At 38.1% G+C, this 15000-nt stretch overlaps 3 protein-coding genes across 4 annotated transcripts in view; all 3 read left to right on the top strand.

Moving 5' to 3' along the window:
• LOC138000769 (ELKS/Rab6-interacting/CAST family member 1-like) overlaps positions 1-77 on the top strand; it is a 42515-nt gene extending 42438 nt beyond the window's left edge. Inside the window, exon 16 of the mRNA XM_068847412.1 lies at positions 1-77. This exon is cut by the window's left edge and continues 791 nt beyond it. The gene's annotated coding sequence lies outside the window, so the exon portion shown is untranslated.
• Positions 78-1266: 1189 nt separating this feature from the next.
• The window catches only part of LOC138000770 (protein Wnt-5a-like), a 57816-nt gene continuing 44082 nt past the window's right edge, over positions 1267-15000 (top strand). Inside the window, exon 1 of one of the 2 annotated variants that reach the window (XM_068847414.1) lies at positions 1267-1680. In XM_068847414.1, coding sequence (XP_068703515.1) covers positions 1670-1680 — 11 coding nt within the window. In that variant the 5' untranslated portion in view covers positions 1267-1669. The remainder of the gene's footprint in view (positions 1681-15000) is intronic. The other variant, XM_068847415.1, reaches the window with a different exon arrangement.
• LOC137999399 (uncharacterized) lies at positions 5932-7052 on the top strand. The gene has a single exon (XM_068845197.1). The coding sequence runs from the start codon at positions 6171-6173 to the stop codon at positions 7050-7052; it is 882 nt and encodes a 293-aa protein (XP_068701298.1). The 5' UTR covers positions 5932-6170.

Genomic DNA, 15000 nt, shown 5'->3' on the forward strand with positions numbered 1-15000 from the left:
TTTTCATTTGAAATCGTCTTCACGTGAAATTTCTATTTTTAGCAACACATTTAAAAAATGTTGGACACTTAACTGTTGCTGACAGTCGCTGCTATATTTTAATGTACAAAAACCATTTCGAGTTTGTTTGACAGCGGTAGTCAAGATATATATGGAGGGGTTTTGGACCGCGTTGAAGCTCCCATAAATGTCTCCAGCTTCACTTGATTTCGTGAAAAAGTGATGAAGGATCGACTCGAGGCATCAGAAGATCAAAGTTGTTGAATTTCGAGAGAGAAAAAAAACATTGCGAATAGCCTTATGACACTGCTCCCTTCAGGTCAGGTTTTTATCGGCCGGAAGTTCATAGGAGGTTTTTAAACCGAGCTTGACAAAAAAAAATGCGTTTGCCCTTATTTCCGCACTTTTAGAAGGTCTGTGTTTGAGAAGAGTCGACATACTTTTCCGAAATGGAACCCAAAAGCAAACGCGCTCTATCGTGGGTGGTTTTGCCGTCAAGTGTTCATTTAACGATCTTAGCTGAAGTAATCTTAATGTTTTTGTTTTTACAGTAACGCGAAGCTTGCCTTTGTTTGACTGGAAAAAAAGCTTTGTATTTCTCTGTGTTAACTAAATCACGTAGTTGTTTTTTTGTAGCATCAATCTGGCATTCTTTTAAATTGAAACGTGAAATTCTTCTTTGTGGATACAAGCTGGATCATTTTTGCGATGCAAACGTTTTTTCACTTGTCAAATCCTGTTCATAAATAATCAGTTGGATGGAATTTGACAGAAATTCTTTTTTTTTTTTTCGTGTGAACCAATCAAAAGTTGTCTTCTTGCACGTCCCCCAACATTTCTTGAAGATTCACAGTGCCTTCTGTTAGTCAAGATACTTTCTCATTGTGATCTATCAATAAACAGTGCAATTTAGGGTTGGTCCAAACAACGTTTAAGATTTATTCTAGATATGAAGAGTATTATATAATATATTTTGCAATATATATGTCTTAAAATAGTTTGTCCTTATCTACAACTGGAGAAGACGACAGACAGAACGGATTCATTAACAAGTAATGACATAGCGAAGCTTTCCGTCAATCAGTACCAGAGTAGCAAGATCTTTGATGGCTGTTGGCTTTTTGACAGTTGTCGGGAGTTTAATGAATTTTAATAAATGTCAAAAATTTTACTTTCTAGGGGTGTCATGTTATTCGATCTCTTTGTCGGGTGCTTGGATTCTTTGGGTACTAAATTAATTTTTAGAGCCCAAAGTGAACTTAATTGCGTGGGTTTGCCAGTTCTTTGTTCCCTTCTATTTGTACACCCTACTGAGGGGATTTCGGGGTAAACCGGAACCATTTGTGGTGTAAAAGTGTGAATTTTTCGAAGTTAAAACAACATGAGCCACCCATCTAGAACCCAAAGTTAGTTTTATCTCGTGAGATCTTGATCACTCGGCTTGGAAAGTTGACAACCGCCGGTGCAAGGGGATTAACCTCGAATACGCACGGGCGATAAACAGAAAACAGGCGCCATTAATTTGGAATTCCAAAAACTTTGGCGTGTGCTCAGCACATTCGGTTGTAGCTGTCTAGTATCGGCTTCTGCTGTCTGGAAGAAGACTGCTGTTCAGTACAGGGGGCAAAAAGGGAAGCACAGAGCATTTCGTTTGAGCTCAAGAGTACTCATGGCACAAAGGTAAGCTTCGTCGAGTTAAATACCTCTTCGTTTATTTTTATAAAGTTTATTATCAATCGAAGTACATCTTCATTTTTACGATAATAATTTCCTGCTACGGAAATGCCGCCCTCACCAATTTGTGCCGGATTTCCTCAGTGTCAAAATAAAACCAGAATCTACTAATAGTTTATTCGACGCTTCTTTTATTTTTATGAGCCGACTCGGCTCTCATAATTAAAAAAAAAAGTACAGTCGGTTGTCTTGCGCGGTTGTATGCCTTTTATGTCATGAAGCATCTCGAAGGCAGTTTGATTTTAATTAAGGCCCTCGTGATAAATTGTACTTAACCTTGCCGAATTGCAAGCAGAGAAAGTTAATTTGACCACAGGTGCAGCGTATGCTCCTTGTTTGAACTGTGAGGCTGGCATTGAGAACAATGCAACTATAGCAAAGGTCTTCCATGGCTGTGGTTCGAATCTCTCACAGACATGTCACTGATCGATTAACCGAATTCCTTCTTGATTAATTACTGTTATTACTTATCGCTCGATTGCCCTTACTTATTGTCTTATCTGAAATGGGGTAATTGTTATCAACCTTTCATAAAAAAATGTCATGCTTAGCAAAATGAATGGCTTTTATCCACATAGAATATCCTCCATCAAACCACAAAGCGATACCCATCGGCGACAAACCACGGCTTACAGTTGAATCATGGCAGTGTTCTTTCAAAACTATCATTGTTAACTCATTTCGCACTTGAACGACAGCAAAATAAATTATGTACCAACAAATAATTAGGCGAATGAATTTAAAAACAATGAATGCAAAATACTAACTCTGTTAGTGATTGGTCTTAAAACAGAATAGAATTATAAACTAAAATGGTTGGAACCAAATATTGATAAAATTAAATGCCATGACATGGCTGGTCATTAATGAACATAAACGCTCTTCACCATTGTGCAAAAGTAATCGTTTGATGATTACATTTACACGTGAAAGCCTAAATGGAGCGTATTTTGTATTTGGGGGGGAGGGGGAGGGAGGCTAAAATGCAAGCGCCGGAGACGCTAATTCTATAACTTGTAGGGGAATCTGGGAAATTTTTGAAATCTTGAAGCTCGGAAATACTACTTTTCAGCATTCTCGACGAGATATCAAAAAAATAAACGTGGATCAACCGTAAAATGACAGACGATGACGATTTTACTTCTTATTTTTGTTTTTTGCTTGAAATTGGGCCAGGCTCCGCCTTTCCTGCGACCGCTACAAAAGTGAGTGTTATTTGGAACAACTTCTCAAAATATCAACAATTTTTAAAAAGAATATTTTATTGCGCTATTCCGTTCCCTGGGATATTTGTGTTTCCCGCGGTTGCAAACGTTGTGTGAGCTATTTTAGAATGCAAAGCACTTCTTTCATGTGGCAATGGTCCAAATCCAGGAATGGGGCGTTTCAATTAATTTGTTCCTTAGAGGAAGTCAACAAATTGACTTCACAAAAGTCTTGGAGAAAAAGATTTAGATCAGTGGGACATGAAAGTATTTTCTATTTGTTGTGAAACCATGCATGCATGCATGCCAAAGACCATGGCACCTATACACTGGACAGTTAACATAGCCAACTAATTAATGTTAACCTTGACCGAAATATGCTTCGAGACGTGAGAACCACCCGAGAAAGCTATGTCTAACACATAGCTTACAACACTTTATTAACAAAGATGATAAGATAATAAACAATGGTAATAAATGAACTTTTTGCAAAGCCCGCTATTCTAGAATGTGGAACAATGTGTAGAAACGCCCTGAACAACTGCTGTTAGGTTCGGTTAAAAAAAGGCCTTATACAGAAACGGCATTTGACGACCAGAGGTAAACAAGAGAGATGATAGTCTCGAGAAAGTTCGATCGAATATTGTAAGGAATGCGCATGCTCGAGGCACGGTAAATTAATTTTCGCAGACTGTCAATGGTTCAGCCTGTCTAATTTAAACATCCAATTGCATCAAAATGTGAGCTGGGGATGGCACATGGGTGAAGCTTGCTAACAAAAGCTTTCCTCACGCAATGGTTCAGCCTGTCTAATTTAAACATCCAATTGCATCAAAATGTGAGCTGGGGATGGCACTTGGGTGAAGCTTGCTAACAAAAGCTTTCCTCACGCGGCAATATTATGAGGACACTCAAGGTCACTGAATCCGATTGGATAGATTATATTGCTTTGCTGAGTCATTCAAATAAGTCTTGTAAGTAAGGCAATTATTATCTAGGCGATTGCGCCAGACAAACTTAAGCGTACTTATGCATAGGTATCCCAAGCTTGAGTGTCACTCAAAGATGTCAAAGATGCATACGTGGAGTATGCGCTTGATAAATAAGATTGAACTACAGCAGCCTGTGCGTGGCATTGCATCGATACTTCTCCTCTGACAGCAAAATGAGCAGTTCGAAGAGAAACATTTTTAAATGTGACACAAACGTGGAAAAATCAGGCAAATTGGAGAGGTCAAGATCATGTAAGACCATGTAAGCTTAACTAGTACGTTTATCAAGTTTAAATGAACGCGTTACAGTAACAATGATGTGCGTTGAAAATCAAAGAGAAAGAAGTCAAAATGAATCCAGCTTAGCTTATTCAAGAAAATCAACGGAAGTACAAGCATCGAAGCAAAGTTAAATTACTCCTCGTTAATGAGAGCTCTTCATATCTAGTTGAATTAACACCGTGTGGATATTGACTAATTAAATTTACTTTAAAGTGCAGCGCTCGGAACGATGTTCTAGTCTGGCATTAGTTAAGGCACTAGAACGCCTAGACACGCGTACAAAAGGATTGTGATTGATCGGAGCATTGGAAAAATCACGATTGGGTCAGTAGGTTTTGCAGTGCTACGTCTTAAAAACTTCGCTCCACTTTCGCAGCCTGGCTCCATTTCTTGGAAGGGTGGATAGCGCTATCCACTGAGTCACAATCCACTGGGTAACTCAATTGGTTTTGCTAGTGTTTATCCACTGGATAGGCGTGAAAGAGTAAATTGTGACTCGAACGCGCGGCATTTCACCGTCTTTTGTGATTGGCCATAGGAACTATTTTGGTTTAAGAAAGAAGTAAAATCGTTCTCTGGTAAAAAGTTTTGAAAAAAATATGAGCTTTCGACAGACTGAACTGCTGCCTTCAACGGATAAAAATGTGTGAAGCCTAAAAGCGAAAGAAATTTAAATATAACGAAAAATTCGCATAAATTAAAGGATAAAAGCATGTAGTAGAAAGAATGTTAAAAATGCTAAGAAAATTAGTGTTTCTTTAAGAGAATGTGATATTGTCTTGGGAGCGGGCACGAATTATTGTCTGCCCCAACAGTTTTTGCCGTGTGCCATGACTCCAATGTCTTTCTACTCCGGTTGTTCGCTTTGTCAATGATTTTAGAATTGTTAAAGTCAATATCATGATTAAAAGTCCACGCGTATTTTGCGACATTTGAGCCTTTAGTACAATGCTTTAAGTTCCTCATATGTTCCTTCCTCCTAGTAGTAAAGGATCTTTTAGTTTCGCCAATGTAGCTCCACGGGCAAGATGCGCATGGAATTTTATAGATGACATTGCACTGGTCGTCTTCGGCAGGTCGAAACTTAGGGACAGGGAAATGCTGTTGTAAAGTTTTAACTGGTCTGCTAGTGACTTGGATGTCGTGTTCGTTGAGGATTCTTGTGAGAGGTTCCGTGATGCCTTTGATGTAGGGAAGGACTGCAAAGTTGCGTCGGTTTGTTGGCTCAGCCCATTTAAAGAACATACCAACCAACTCTTCTGGAGTAGTTGTAGGTGGTGGAGGCCTCGCTTTCTTTCTTATAACATCAGCAGCGATTTTTTTGGGATAGCCGTTGGAGTGTAAAGCGGCGCAAACACGAGCAGTTTCACGGGTCTTTCCAACTTGTGTGTTGGGGAGATTCAAAGCTCGATGCAGGAAGGCCTCAGCGGTGCTGATTTTATGTTTCCTGTCATGGTGTGAATGGAAGTCAAGATATCTATCCGTATGCGTGGGTTTGCGGTAGATGTCGACCAAAAGTTTTCCGTTATCGCGCGAAATGAGGGTGTCAAGAAAGGGTAGTTGGCCGTTGGACTCGTGTTCGATGGTGAAAGAAATATGCTGATCGATTGAGTTCAATGAATCGTGGAAGAAGGCAACAGTGTCACTCTTAATAGTGCAGAAACTGTCGTCTACACACCGCTTCCAAAATTTCGGCGAGACAGTAGTCGTGTTGATTGCTGTTTTTTCGATTTCTTCCGTGCATAGGTTGGCTACTACAGGGCTGACGGGGCTACCCATAGCACAACCGTGGATTTGTTTGTAGATGGTGACTTGCATTGGCTCTGCACTTTACAACACTTCTAAATTCCTCACTGACATCCTTGCACCGATCTAAAATCGTAATGGGTTCTTAGTTGCTAATTCACAGGAGTTCTCTAACGAAATAGCCGACGTCAACATCCAAGATGATGAAACCATGGTTTCCTTTGATGTGGTGTCTCTATTCACCGCCATCCCTGTCGACAAAGCTTGCGATTATATTAGGAAGAAATTAGAGGATGATTTGTCTCTCCATTCCAGAACCAACCTAGACATCGAGGACATAATTTCCTTATTGAATTTTGTGCTGTCCAACAACTTCTTCGTTTACAATGACACCATCTACAAACAAATCCACGGTTGTGCTATGGGTAGCCCCGTCAGCCCTGTAGTAGCCAACCTATGCATGGAAGAAATCGAAAAAACAGCAATCAACACGACTACTGTCTCGCCGAAATTTTGGAAGCGATATGTAGACGACAGTTTCTGCATTATTAAGAGTGACGCTGTTGCCTTCTTCCACGATTCATTGAACTCAATCGATCAGCATATTTCTTTCACCATCGAACACGAGTCCAACGGCCAACTACCCTTTCTTGACACCCTCATTTCGCGCGATAACGGAAAACTTTTGGTCGACATCTACCGCAAACCCACGCATACGGATAGATATCTTGACTTCCATTCACACCATGACAGGAAACGTAAAATCAGCACCGCTGAGACACTCCTTCATCGAGCTTTGAATCTCCCTAACACACAAGTTGGAAAGACCCGTGAAACTGCTCGTGTTTGCGCCGCTTTACACTCCAACGGCTATCCCAAAAAAATCGCTGCTGATGTTATAAGAAAGAAAGCGAGGCCTCCACCACCTACAACTACTCCAGAAGAGTTGGTTGGTATGTTCTTTAAATGGGCTGAGCCAACAAACCGACGCAACTTTGCAGTCCTTCCCTACATCAAAGGCATCACGGAACCTCTCACAAGAATCCTCAACGAACACGACATCCAAGTCACTAGCAGACCAGTTAAAACTTAACAACAGCGTTTCCCTATCCCTAAGTTTCGACCTGCCGAAGGCGACCAGTGCAATGTCATCTATAAAATTCCATGCGCATCTTGCCCGTGGAGCTACATTGGCGAAACTAAAAGATCCTTTACTACTAGGAGAAAGGAACATATGAGGAACTTAAAGCATTGTACTAAAGTCTCAAATGTCGCAAAACAGGCGTGAACTTTTAATCATGATATTGACTTTAACAATTCTAAAATCATTGACAAAGCGAACAACCGGAGTAGAAAGACATTGGAGTCATAGCACACAGCAAAAATTGTTGGGGCAGACAATAATTCGTGCCCGCTCCCAAGACAATATCACATTCTCTTAAAGAAACACTAATTTTCTTAGCATTTTTAACATTCTTTCTACTACATGCTTTTATCCTTTAATTTATGCGAATTTTTCGTTATATTTAAATTTCTTTCGCTTTTAGGCTTCACACATATTTATCCCGTTGAAGGCAGCAGTTCAGTCTGTCGAAAGCTCATAGTTTTTTCAAAACTTTTTACCAGAGAACGATTTTACTTCTTTCTTAGCATGAACCCTGGTAACGGATCTTCAATATTTTTACATATTTTGGTTTAGTTTCATGGCACAGCTGCCTATTTCAGAAAACCAGCCGTTTACTAAAAAACTTATTGAAACCCCTGCACGGTATCACACGGTATCAAGATTGGTCCAAGGAGAGCAAAAAAATAATAAAAATAATAAAATAGCCAGATATATCTGTTATTACTGCAAAATGTAAATGAAGATATTCTGGCTCTTAAGACCTTGGGGAGGGGGATTTGGCGTGAATTTTATGCCCTATACTCCGGGGATTTAGTAGATTACGGTAATTTAATTACACAGAACACGAAGTAAATTGAAAATCGCTTTAGCGAATCTCTCTTGTAATTTTACTTACAATTTTATTTTAATTTTAATCTTTTAGCTACAGGACTTTAAAAAGTGCTGTAGCTTAAAGGCAAATTAAGCAGACTACACAACAAGCTGTACAACACCTAAGGTTGTTGAAGAAAAAGCCATTGTGGTTGGTTGATGCTATTTTTATTTTTGAGTGGAACATGACTTTTTTAAGTATAGTCGATGAAGTGGATCAGTACTGGATCATCCAGTTTGTTCTTCATCTCCGGTCAATAAAACTTCAGAAACACTTATTTAGCATTTATTTGTATCAGACCTAAAGTGTTAATAAAGATTTCAAAGAAAAAGCCACTTTTGTTGCTTACGTTTTTGGTTTTTGGTGACTTGTTTGTGACTACGTGACGACCCGTGCAAAAAACCTTGATAATTTGATTGAACTTTTTCGTCTGCGGCTTTCATGCTGTGTGGTTGTTGTATGTTTTTTTTTTCTTGTTTTGTTGTTATTGCTGTAACATTCGGCGTCACGAATCTTGCTATGCCAATTAAATTCTCAATTCTCCATTCATGTAAATGCACTCTCGAAAATGGGATCAAAACCATTTCCTGCTGTGTAGTTGGCTAATGCAATTATTTGCCTTCAGCCACTCGATCGAAGAAATCGCAATTATTTCATCCTCTCCAGTCCTTGCAAGAGAAGACGACATGGTTAAAAGCGAAATCGGTGAGCGAGGCCACTGAAATCTACTGCCGGGCGACAACTTTAAAAATAGGAATGTTGGGTACGAGGTCGTCGCGATCCAATGGGACATTTCGTCACGTAGTTCTGAGTATAAGTCACGTGATATATGTGGGATCCCATCATTTCACAATCGAAAGCTCGTGTTCTTAAAACTCTCGATCCTGAACTTTAGAACTTTCTAACTCGTCCAGGTCTAAATGTTAATCTCGTTTGTAAAATATTTATAAGATCAAAATGTGTGTATTAGTTAATTTCCCTTTTAGTTTTTTTTTTCAAAATGTCAAGAGCGAATGTCAATATTCATGGCGATTTTCGCCCCTGAAGAAAAGGCTCAGAACCACTGGGCTTAGCCCCTTACAACGCAGTCCGCCAATCATGTAGGCAAGGACCAGCGTAAAAAAAAAGGCAGCAATGGATCCTGGAGGAGGACTCCAATCTAATCAGAAATATAAATATTATAAAAAAAATAAATCAAAAAGAGCAACTGGAGAGCAAGGTTTATTGAAAGGTGAAGGGATTTATTACATGTATTTAAAGCAAATGTGGAAAGACACTACCGTTCTTCATAAGGGTTTTACAAGCAATCATCAGTGGTTTATCATCTGAACTCGTTATCGGATGGTTATGGAGCACTGGGATCTTCTCCTTGTCTGTCGGAGTCCGGCGGCATTGATAACTGAATAGATATCCTTACAGATCTAATTCTGAAAGATAAATCTATTAAAGATAATTGTAACAAAATCTATTGGATAACACCTCGGCTCGACATAGTCGGTTTCAAAGTCAAGGATACCAGAGTAAATCTTGTTTCGTTCAAAACTATAATAAATTAATTTGAACCCACCCGTATCTTAATAAGTTCTCCATTGCTGAGGACCTCGGCTTCCTTCTTTGTTACTGGGAAATTGGATTTACATTTAGCAATAATCATAACCAGTATTTTCAAAAGCTGCCAAAAGTGCCAGGGCAGAGGGAAACTCAACACAGCGAAGGCGCGGCCAACGAATCAGCAGCGAAATGAACTCGTACGTGCGTTTAGCAAATCTGGGTGCACCAATCATGCCGTCTTATTAGCCAGAAATCTCATCTGGCGTTCTTCGTCCTATCAATGCTCAGTAGTTTTTCCCTTTCGCGGCAGAACATTGTAGATTGCCAAAGGAGATGGTCGTAGTTCTCATTAATTAAGAACCGGGGCCCATGAATCTGCTGTTAACCATCATTTAATAATAATAATGATAATATCTTTATTTAGGCAGAAAAGACCGATCAGCAAAATCACAAGATTTGCTGGTATAAACTACTCAGCTTACTTTTTATAAGAATGAAGTGGACTGAAGCAAGCTTTTTTATAAAATTATGCAGAATGCCTACAGTATTACACATGCCCGCCAAGATTTCGGATTTAGTCACGGTATGGCGTAATCGTCCATATAACCTAAGAGGACATAATAAGGCTGTCGTTCCACGATTTTCCACTTATTTCATGAAAAATTCTGCTTGTTACAGAGAAGCTGTACTGTGGAACTGTGTTTCAGAATATTTTAATGATTCTTGTAATTTTAAACAATTTTATTCAAAGGCAAAATCTAGTCCGATGTTTAAGGAGACCAGATTTGCCATAAAGTAAATTAATTTCCTATGTTTCATTCATTTTTCAGTAGGTAATTAGATACTTAGATAATTAATTAAATACACGATCCCTCAAGCATGTAGTGCTTAAACGCTAATCGTGTTTTTAAATAAAGGATTTTAATTTACTTTACTTACGACTGAAGAAAATGGGATTATTACAGGTTTTCAGATTATGGAAGGGCATCATTTACATCTAATGGGCGATTATCGACCCAATTCCAACACAGTGTCGACATCACTTAAAAACATGCAACCCCTATCCAAATAATCCTACTTGTTCCAATAGTGCTCAGTTACATCTCAATGGTAATAATGTATGTCTTGATAAAGCTTCTGGAAAAACATCTACAAATAAGTCCGTTCAAAGGTTGAGATTATACCAACCGCACAATTAAAGTGTTCAGAAAAATACAATAATCAACTGGACTAGAAAGAGATATATCGTATTCCCTTCAGAGTGGCTATTGATTTTAGATCACGCGAATTCCAGTTTAAGGTGTTACATAGGTATTTAGCGACGAATAAGTTTGTCCACAAAATCGGCCTCGCACCTTCGTTTCTATGTACATTTTGTAAGAGAGAAAGCGAATCTATTGAACATATTCAAAAAGAATGCGAATACTCAAGCAAGTCCTGGCAGGATTTACTAGAATCAACTGGTTTAATATGATAAATATAAAAGCTGAAGGGTTATCAGAGATTAACAACATTTTCGGACTCTGGAAAAGGCAATCAGATTTTCATTTACTCAACCATTTCTTGATCCTGGCAAAACAACGTACATATTTACTTCTGCCGAAATAAAGGTTATCCTCCTTCGTTAAAAATTTATCTCGCCAAAGTAGCCTCTATATATCAAATTGAAACTACGAGTGCTGAATAAATTAGTAAGCGAACTTTTCACGACGTTAGGTGGAAGGAATTTGTATCACATAAACTGTATTCCATCTGGTAGCTGATGACTAGATGAACATAAAATAGTAACGTTATACTTTTTCCTATTTATATAAATTTCTACACTAGATTACTTTTACTAGTACATAATATAATTAGTTAAGAATTTTGTATTTGATTGTATTTTTGTAAGTTATTTCAAATCAGCCTTTTATTTTATTTATTTGACAAAAATGACAGCCTTCAAGTTATTTCTATTATTTTTAAAGAAAACGACAAAACTTTTGAAATTATAAGACATGTTTCGACAGAAACTTCTGTCATCTTCAGTTGATTAATGTATAAAGCGTTAAGTTGAATTTATAAGAAGATGACAGAAGTTTCTGTCGAAACATGTCTATAATTTCAAAAGTTTTGTCGTTTTCTTTAAATTTCTGACTTGCCTGCTGATATCAAGATCCTTTGGAAACATTTCTATTATTGTTTATTGCTATTTTTTTTTATATATATAAAGATATTGCGATGAGTGTGTTGAATGTTTAGTGCTCTTAGTAAGGACCCAGGAAATTAACATGGGAACAATCAACTATGTGAACAAACAATTTGAGACGACAATATCGTAAATTATACATCATTGTCTTTCTTCAAGCAAAAGAGTCTCATATTAAACTGCGATAAAAATCATTTGTGAACGTATATGATCCCTAACTGATATTTTGAAGCACCTGTAGCTTTGGCATAACCAGTTTTTCCTCTTCTTCCCCGGACACACCTGAACTCTTCTACTTGTGCTTTAATCATGCAGTCATGTCACTATCGCAAGACAACAAAGGAAGCATTCCTGTTTCTTGCACAGCCCATGACGTGACACTGCACTGGTCATTTACCCCTTCAAAGGAATAAAGTGCCATCGAAAATTATCCTGAAACAGATCACTTTCTAGAATTTTAATGATAGAAAAAATTCCCGCGAAACGGGAAAAGGATTGAACGGAAACTCGGTCCAGTTCCCACACTCTTCAAGTCCAAAATGGCGCGGGGCCAGATGGCTTGATGTAGTAACAAGTGCATCATCTCAATGTAAGGCTTTTTTGGGTTATTTTCTTTATAAAAGCAAAACAAGCTTTTTGTTATCCAGCTCTCCTAACCGTGGATGGGTGGTTTCATTTTTTCAGCTCTAAAGGACTCGGAAAATCACAGTTCACCTCGATAGTGCTCACTGAAGCTCGTATATGTCTGTATAATCTACGTATGTATGCATGGCCGTGCTCCTTTGTTGATGGGTATTTAAAACAACTATTCAGGCTATTACGTACAAGGTCAGACGAAGATTACATGTTAACGAACCTTTTGATAAGCTAAATTTATCTGGTAGAAATATAAAAAATGGGCCTGACAAAATATGGAGACTTTCCATGCTTGGAGTAATTCTTGGAAATATGACGTGAAACTGGCTATAAATCAAAGAAAAATTTGAGCATCTTGTAAAACGATTGTTATATGTACATCAGAACATCATCATTTGTGTTCTAATGGTGGTTACTAGGTTTTCAAATAATAAAATCACCTCTGATTTGCTAAATTATGTGTTTGTTGCGCTAATCAGAGGTTCGTCTTAGATCAATTTTAAGGTAAAAATCGGTGTTATTTCTAAACAACGAAACTGATTTGGCTTTGAAAATTCATTTTCACTTACCAAGTACAGAATAAGGGCTTCTTGTCAACAATTCGGTTTGTTTATGGCCTAAATTAGGCTCAAAATTCCATTTTGTATCGCCTTAGAGGGGCATGAAGTGTTTGTTCCAAAAATTCAATAAACCATAATGAGCCAAATTTTTCTCAACTTATTTTGATAACTGGTTGACTAAAGTAAACAGTGGTATAGGTTTGGAAGTTATGCAAGAAGGCAGGTGAATAAAGTGAAATTTTGAAAAATGGCTATTTTGGGTTATAATTTTATCATCAATTTTGGCCAAACTCTAGGCCCAGGCTCCTCTCTGTGCAATACCTTGAGGACAAAGTTACATGCATGAACTGAAAGCTCTATTATAGTAGAGTTTATGGTCAAATTCATTTGGCAGCACAATTTACCAGTGGGGTCTTATCACACTTTCAAAATGCCGCCTGGAAGGCTAGATTTTTGGTGCTCAAAAAGCAAAAAATGAGACCCCCCTTCCCCCCCCCCCCCCCCCCCTGTAACGCCAAAACTAAAACTCAGAGAAGTGAGCCAAAGTGGCTTTTGAAATATCTCATTATACCCAACGTCTGTGCCAAGTTTCAGTCAAATCGGTTTATCACAACTTTTGGCCCCTGGAACACGTTCTCAGACAATGACACTTAATGACGACATAGACAATGTTAAGAAATACGCGATTATGGCAAGACGGTCAAAGGTTCTGCTACAGCTAGATTTCGACTGTATCTCCCCTCAAACATTAAACAGAAGGGAGAAAGATTTTAAGTATAATTAGTGTTAATAACTAGTTGATACCAGAGTACCACCTTGTATTTTAGAATTTTGAGCTTTTATCGTTTTAGACTTGTAGATAGTAGTAGCTATATGATTTTAGCTGGTGTATATCCTATTTATTTGCTAATTCATTAAGTTATTTTACTTAATTATTTAGACACGACCCCACAAGCGAAGCATCGCTTTAAATATTTATCGTGTACAAATAAAGATTATTGATTGATTGATTGATTGAGTACAAGTCATACATAATATTGCCGCTGATCTGCTACAATTGCGTGATAGCAGGAGATAAGCTAAAAATACATTGACAGTAAGCAGAAGTTTTTTGTAGAAGAATTGAAGTTTACTTCAAATGACTACTTAATTTGTGAACCAGTAGACAGTCTTTACTTTGCTCAAATTACGTAACCGTTTCAAAAAAAAGTGTAAATCTCCAACTTCAACATTAACACGACAAACCTTCATCATCATCATCATCATCATCATCATCATCATTATTATTATCATTTTATTTGGTAATGCAGGTTACAAATTGGCAGCCGGTGCAGTAAGGTTGATGTGGACCTGCAAATCACTAAAATTACGAAAGGATATATCCTATTCCACAAACATACAAAATTGATCTAAAAGAGAAAACTATCTTGAAAGTTATAAAGTTAACTGATATAAAATACCCTATTTAAAAAGTTCCAGATATTAGGTCCTTTCTACCGGAGAGAGTGTCTCCCAGCTTCCTACGCAGCCGTTCTTTGTGTGGTCACGCAACGCACACAAACTTGTTCGTGTGGGGAGGAGCGTTGCGTGACCACACAAAGAACGGCTGCGTAGGAGACTACTTTTTGGAGTCCTCAGTCCTTATTTTCTTTATAAAATTACCCCGTTAATACGACCAGTCTAAATGTTTGGTGGGGCTGCTGAATCTGACAAACAATAACGGATTAATATTTTATTGAATGTTTTTTAGCAAAGGGTGTCAGTGGTTAGCATGACATCCGGTAAATTGCAGTGTTCAGTAAAAAGGATGCATTTTTGTAATACAGTACCACAAAAGATTTGATAGACTTAACTTTGCAGCATTTCAAGGCTCTCAAAGTTATTTTGCCATTTCCTGTTCTTTTCTCACAGATCGGTTATTTGAAATGTCTAATAATTTGTTAAGCATATGAACGTTTCTTGGCTGTCCAGTAAACTTCTAAACGCACGGGATTTCCATCCCGTATCCTCCCCCACGTTTAACGGCTTTCCCAAAAGCTTAAACTTGTGATTTGGCTTCCATTACTCGGTTTCGTTTACTGTTACATTGTTCCGGCAGTTGCATTGAAT

This window comes from Montipora foliosa, chromosome 4 (genome assembly GCF_036669935.1).
Source record: "Montipora foliosa isolate CH-2021 chromosome 4, ASM3666993v2, whole genome shotgun sequence".
In the NCBI taxonomy this organism is placed as follows: Eukaryota; Metazoa; Cnidaria; class Anthozoa; order Scleractinia; family Acroporidae; genus Montipora; species Montipora foliosa.